Source organism: Sodiomyces alkalinus (assembly GCF_003711515.1).
Source record: "Sodiomyces alkalinus F11 unplaced genomic scaffold SODALscaffold_15, whole genome shotgun sequence".
NCBI classification, from domain to species: domain Eukaryota; kingdom Fungi; phylum Ascomycota; class Sordariomycetes; order Glomerellales; family Plectosphaerellaceae; genus Sodiomyces; species Sodiomyces alkalinus.
Genome location: NW_021167093.1, coordinates 498,803 through 506,093, shown reverse-complemented (window position 1 = coordinate 506,093; position 7,291 = coordinate 498,803). Strand labels below are relative to the sequence as shown.

At 45.4% G+C, this 7,291-nt stretch overlaps 1 protein-coding gene across 1 annotated transcript; it reads right to left on the bottom strand.

The window, feature by feature from the left end:
• Positions 1-1,654: 1,654 nt before the first annotated feature.
• Positions 1,655-5,990, bottom strand: SODALDRAFT_382200 (RecF/RecN/SMC protein). The gene is made up of 6 exons (XM_028615214.1): positions 5,831-5,990; positions 5,673-5,727; positions 5,553-5,591; positions 2,539-5,482; positions 1,801-2,478; positions 1,655-1,749 (listed from the first exon to the last, which is right to left on the bottom strand). The coding sequence occupies exons 1-6, from the start codon at positions 5,859-5,861 to the stop codon at positions 1,732-1,734; spliced, it is 3,765 nt and encodes a 1,254-aa protein (XP_028462601.1). The 5' UTR covers positions 5,862-5,990; the 3' UTR covers positions 1,655-1,731.
• Between the last annotated feature and the right edge of the window lie 1,301 nt (positions 5,991-7,291).

Below are 7,291 nucleotides of genomic sequence, written 5' to 3'. Positions count from 1 at the left end.
TAATCACGCCACGGTATAACTATAGCGCTACTACTATAACGCTACTACTAGCACGCCTATATATAACCGTCTGCTATATTATCTAAGAAAAGCTCTATAACGGAACTAGGAGAACTAAGAAGACCTAGGCTACTATTATAACTAGGGCCCCCACGGTAATACTACTACTACGGGACCCGGCTCCCCTTAGAATAATCTTTATTAGGTATTATGGGGAGTAAATTATCCGATATAGAGGCCTCCCCGAGGACTAGCCTTTTAAAGCTAAATCTCTGAAAAAGACTATCTAACCTATAAACGCCACGATACTCGATACGATACTATAACGGCGCGGAAGCTACTTAGTGGAGATATCTACCTTACTTTACTAAAAGAGTAGAATAATAGGCTACCTACGCGGAGTAGTAGATTAAGAAAGCCTTCGGTAAAGGAGCTATACTAGCTACTAGAACCTACCCTACGCTTACTAAAGCTATTACCCGCCAAGCCTTTAAAGCCCTATTCGAGGAAGATATATTTATATCCCTACGAAGTATAAACTCTAAGGCTAAAATCCTCTAAGCGCAAATATAATAGCCCTGCCGCGGTACTAGTAAGGTTACGCTGTTACTAGTAATATTAGCTTCCCCGGAAGGGGTAGTAAGCCTAATACGGAATACCCTCCTTTTTAAAGGTAGTAGTCATATCTATAAACCCTATGCCCCTAACCTTAGCCCCGTAAAGTTCTATAAATACCTATATTTCGGCTATAGGACAAGCGGGTACCCCGTAGCAGAGAAGATATACTGCTACTACGCTAAACTAGAGTCGGTATACCTTTAAGGCCTAGGATAGTATACTATTGTAGTACTATGGCGGCCCCGTTATTACGCTATTTATTCCGGAGACCGTGATATATTCGATAACTTATACCGGCTTATAAAGATAGAAGTAAAATAGGCTCCGGAGGCGTATAAGTACCGAGTAATATACTTTAACCTTACCCGCTAAACCGAAACAGTATAACCGCGGCACCTATAAAGCCTATCCTAAATTAGCTTCTCCTAATCGCTAAGCTAAGATCTACGCCTTTAAAGGTGTAGAGGATGTCTTCTAAAAAGGATTAAGGGCTAAAAGGGCTCTCCGATACTAGGCTTAATAAATATATATATAATCCCCTGTAGGATAAATAATATACCGTAGTAGGAGTCTTAAGATAGGTCCCGGTTATACTAAAAGCCCCCCGAACCCTTTAACTAATAAGTATTTATATCTTTTCATAGAGTATAGGGAGGAGTTAGGCGTAAAGGGAGTTCCCGCTTTAGTACCGCGCTAAGTATAATATAATTACGATCTAGGAACCCGACCTTAATCCCTTTACTAAAAGCCTAGCCTACCCCTTTTTAGGGAGTATACTAACTAATCTAAGGAGGGGGCTACGTCTAAAGGGTATTATTACTTTATAGTAGAAGGCATATATATAGTATATAGCGTCTTAATAAATATATATAAAATAAGTATAGTACTTAGAATAGCCTAAGATATATATTATAGACCTATATATCGATAACGATATCTATATATAATATCCTAATATCTCGGCCCTTTAATAATAAGTAACGGAATAGGTATTATTATAGCTTTATATTTACTCGTTTAATAGTAGAATATCTAGACGCCCTCATTCTTCCCGTAGATAATTATAAAACCTCCTTCATTATTCCTATTATTAATCACAAAGATATAAAACTACTACTTATACTTTCGGAGCTAATATAAAGATTAGTATATATCTTTATTAGGAAGGACAGTACAACTCACATCCATCGTTAAAGTCCTTGAGCTATTAGCTTCCTGGTCTCTATAGACACCCACGAGGCTCTCGCTGTCCTGAAATAGCCCAGTCTTAAGACTAATCACGACAAATTGCATGCCTGGACCTGCGTGCTCCCGGATATACTTCTTTATCTTGTCAACGTTAGCATTATCCAAGGCAGCGTCTACCTCATCAAGCACAAAGAAAGGGCTAGGCTGGTAACTGTGGATGGCAAACAGGAGTGCCAGTGCGGCCATGGTCTTCTCGCCACCAGAGAGATGTTCCATGTCTCTGAACCGTTTGAGTGGTGGCATGGCATGATACTTGATCCCCGAAAGATAAGGTGTGTCCGTGTCTTCCTCTATGTCGAGGTAGGCTTGACCGCCCAGCGGGTAGGCGTCTGACCGAGTGAGGTCTTTGTAGACGTGGGCGATTTGTTCTTGAATATGGGTGAATGCCTTGTTAAACAACTCAAACCGCTGAGCCTTGACTTGATTAAACGCATCTCTGGCGTCCTTGAGAGCTTTTCTCGAGTCTTCGAACTCCTGCTCTGTATTCTTCAGCCGTAACTCCACGCTCTCGAGCCTTTCCATTGCCCGCATGTTGGGGTTGAGCTTCTCGAGTTCCGCCGTCAAGGCGGCAATGGTCTTTTGTAAACCTTCCTCGACACTGGGATCATCCAACTGCCCTCTATGTCAGCAACAGACCGAAGTCGACAATGGCCCTTTCCCATGGGTGATTACCTGTTTCAACGCGTCGTCGAGACTGTCGAAGTCAATGACAATCCCGTAATCGTCGACGGCGACGTCCACCTCCTCTCTTTGGCCCTGCTTGTCAAGATCCATCACATCAGGGTCCAGACGCAGGAGATTGTCTTCGTTTGGGAGCTTGTCTAGCGACCCAGTCAAGAGAGGAATCTGGAGTTGCTCTAACTTGCATTTTCTGAGCAATGCGAACTTGCTAGCGCTGCTTTTCTGCAATTTTGCTTCCAGTCTGGAAACCTCCTTCTGCCTGTCCTCGATCTCCTTGTTTTGTTTCTGGACTTCCGCCTTGGCATCGACAACAAACTGATTTTTCCGTGCCAGATGTTCTCGAGACTCTCCGAGGCCTTCTCGAAGTGCATCGAGCTCGTTTGACACATGGCCCAATTCGATGTCAATGTCTGACTTTTCTCGCCGATACTGCTGCAATTCATGTTCAAGATGTTGGCATTTCTTCTCCATTGTCGCCACTCTGCCACAAAGATCTCGGTGTCTGGACTCTGCCCACCGCAGAGTACTCTTGAGACGCTCTTTCTGGACTTCAAATGCCTTGCGCTCCTCTTCAAGTTCAGAGTGTATGCCTTTGTGCTCAGCTTCGTACGCGCGAATGTTAGCCAGTCCGAGCCTGCTACAAAATCCTGAGAAGATTTTATCTTCAACCTCAAAAATTGCAGCTCGGAATTCCCGGAGTGTGTTTCGTGTCATCTCCAACTCCTCGCTCTTCTGAGCTAATTTAAGTGCCCAATCAGCCAAGTGCCTTTCTTCGTTGTCTTGCTCCTTGCTCTTGCTGCTTAGGTTCTTTTCAAGGTGTGACAGCTCGCGCTTAGCTGACACAAGCTGCGATTCAAGAGCCTGAAGATCAATGCGTAGTGTCTCCTCGGCGCGGCGGTCGGGCTTCGGTAGATTCTCGATTTCATTCTTGTACTTGGCGGCGACCTTTTTCAACGCCTGAATATCGTCGTCCTCGAAACGACGTTTCCCACCTTTGGTTTCTGGACCTCTTCCCCCCGTCATCAAACCGGCCTTGTGTATGACAAAGCCCTCCAGAGTTACGGCCTTGACCTGGATCTTCTTGTCATAGCAGATGCGTTTGGCAATGTCAAGGGTATCACAAACTACCGAGCTACCACATGCGTACGCCATAGCTCGCTCATACGACGGATCGAAATCAATCGTGTCGATTGTGAGACGGGCTCCTGAGATTCCTTTGATAGCGTTGTTGACAGAGTTGACCTTAACATTGTCCAAGGGGATGAACGTCATTGGCGGGAACCGTTGATCCTTCAGGTAATGGACACATTCGAGACCTGTCTTTTCGGTATCGACTATAACCGACTCAAAGTCCCGACCAAGCGCGACAATGATAGCCTCGTCGAATTTCTTTTGTTTAGGCTTGCAGAGGTCACCCACACGACCTTTGACACCAGGGTATACTCGTTTGAGGGTGCTGACCATCTCTTTCACCTTCGCTTCTCGGTCGTTTTGGCGGCGGCCGTCGTCGGCTTCGCGCAACTGCTTCGCGACATTTTCAAGCTTCTCTTCCAGCTCCGTGCGCTTATTGTGTGTCCGCTGTCGTATAGACCCAATCTGACCAATTTCTTTCTTTCGTGTATCTATGTCCCGTGACAGATTCTGCACCATGGCCTCCACAGCTTCTTTGCGTCCACAAAGTGAATGTATTTCGCTTGCCAACTTATGTAGGTTCGCCGAGATGGTGTCGACCTTGCCCCTGAGACTGTTGACAGTGACCTCATCTGATTTCTGCTGTCGCAAAACATTGTCAAGCTTGGCTTGATTAGCCATAGTCAAGGACAAGACCTGTTTGCGTAGATTGGCGTATTCTTTCCTGTCGGACTCGGTGAGTTTAACGCCCTGTTGCTGCATGCGTTCCTTGTATTCAATCTCCTTGAGTGCCTCGGCCTTTTCGACAGCCTTGAGCCTCTTTGATTCGTTCTCCAGAGCTTTGGCCTGTTCATCCCGTTCCCTGCATGTAGCATCCAGTCGCTGGCGCAGATGGTTGATATCGCGGGTGCTCTGCACTACTTTCTCGTTAATCGGTATCAACTCGTTGTCCATGTCCGCGATGCTTTTCTCCTTGGCCTTAATCGTCTTGTCGATGCTGGCGAGATGTCTGGCTGCGCCTGATTGTTCCGATCGGGCTGTCTCGAGTCTCTTCTCAAACACGGCCATGTTCCGTCGAAACTCCTGAAGGTTTGCGTCATGTTCCTGAATCTTCGCTGTCGACTCTTCCATTCTTTTCTGAAGATGGTATAGTCTCCAAAGAGCATGGTTGACGATGGCCAAGCTCCGCTCGTCAGTCTTTTGTTGGAAATTTTCCGCCTCCCGCTTCTGCTCTTGGTATTGCTTAATTTCGGAATTTATACCACGACGCCGATGCAGCTGAAAGCTCTGGTTTTCAGCGGCCTGTTCCACCTCACTTTGGAGCCTCTCGTATTCAGCCTTGAACTCCAGGCTCCCGGAGATCTGCTCGATCAAACGGGTTAGGTCGTGGGGGGATTGTGCAGCAATGGCTTCTATGTCGCCTTGGAATACAAGAAAGTTCCTGGCCTTGATCAGAATGTTCTCCGCCTCCAGAGCCTCATTATACTGCTGGGCGGTCACAACACGGTCGTTGATGCGGTATTCGCTGGAACCTTGGCTGGTAATAGAGCGCTTCCATCTCTGCTCGTCGCCGGCGTCATCCTCGTACACAGCCATTACCCAAGCGGACCTTGGGTCATGTCGCCAGGCTCTGCGCATGGACGCGTCTTCGTCCGGTTGACTGTCAGCTATGCGGGCTTCTGCAGAACCGTCGTCATTGATCTTGGATGTTTTAAGAACGCGACCGCGGTAGACAAGGTCCTTGAGGTGTGCAGATCTGAGATGTGATGACTTGATGCCAAGGACGAAAGATATCGCGTCCATCCTGTTTCATGGTTAATGGTCAGCACACGGTCGCTGAGGGTGACGGAGTGCATGTACGAGATAAAACTCACGAGTTGGATTTGCCAGATCCATTGGGGCCGATAATAGATCTAAGAGTGAGACTTTATCAGCAATGCTCTCGCCCGAGCACCCAGGAGAGAAGAAAGAGTCGAATCGATATATTAACTTACGTAAAATATGAGTCCCCAAACAGTAGCACATGATGGCCCTTATATGACTTGAAGTCTGTAGCACGAAATTCACGGTTAGGAGAATGCGCGGCATAGACGGAGGCCAGAACGGACAGGGGCCAAGGTAAGCGGGAAGCACAAGCGATGTCCACACATACTGAAGAGCTCAAGACGGATGAGTTTGCCCATTGTGACGACGTCTGGATTCTGTTCAAAAATAGTGACGAAGTTTGGTCAACCCAGCAGCTGTGCCTGAAATGATTCCCGGGAGGGGACCACCGAAACGACTCGGGAGTAAGTAGGTAGATTCGCGCGACGCGGTGGGTGTCGCGACGCCAAGTAATTATGGGGATGGGATTAATCGGGATACCATAATAAAGCCATAAGTTGTTAAACAGACCGTAGTTTTCACGGTTACGTAACGGGTGTCGTATAGACCTCCCTCGGGGTGGAATAACCTAACGGCCGATTACGCGTCTAGGCACGGAAGGTGGATATTCGTAGGATTATCAGGCATTAATTTTGCCTCCTATAACTATATATTTTTTATACGGGGGGTTTTTTTATATTTATCACGCGCGTGCAGGCCTAAAGCTATAGCGCGGCGCCTATCACCCTAAAGGCTAAAGGCTAGTAGAAGCTAAATACAGTATAACTTAGTACTAAATAAAGGAAATCCTTCGTAATAATCTGCCTAAAAAACCTAATAAGGTAAAAACTCAAGGGTAAGGATATTCTGACATTATCAACCGGATAATCCGACTATAGTACAGGTGTTACTACCTGCTATAACTAATAACTAAGCCGGCAGGGCTAAATTAATCCTATGCCTATAACGCCTATAACGCTTATAACGCCTGTAACTGTCGTATAGGCACAAAGACCATAACATAGTCCCTAGGGGATCCATACCTAACTAAGGGCTTCGGATCTCGGGGACCTCGGGCATTAGGATATAATAAGGGCAGATACCGAGAAAGACCGGATAGGATCTAAATAATATAGTACCTATAATAGAGTCTTTACTACCTAAATTAAGGGTATAAGAGACTTATATAGATATAACTATCGTATAGACACACGGACCACGACGTAGTCCCTAGGGAATCTATGCCTAACTAAGGGCTTCGGATCTTAGGGACCTCGGGTATTAGGATAAAATAAGGGAGGATACCGGAAAAGAACGAATGGGATCCAAATAACATAGTACCCATAACAAAGTCTTTACCACCTAAATTAAGGGTATAAGAGACTGAGATAGATATAACTTAATATAATACATATACGCGAGATTTCTGCTCTACTAAGTTAATTATCTAAGTGCTATTTTAATATACGATAGTTATAAGCCCGGTTTATAACGCCTAAACGATAAATATTAATAAGGCTACCCCTATTCTACTATAAAAGTAATCACGTTTATATAAGCACTCTTAAATAACTACTATTAACCTGATTAGAGTAGTTAAGCGATTAATTAACCTACTAACCTACCTATTAATTAATTAACTAACTGATAAGTACGTAAAGATATCTTCTAACGTATCTAACAGCGAATAGAAAGTAGCCGCTACTACCCCTATTAACTAAAGGGATTAGGTAGTGTAGGAGCGCGCTAT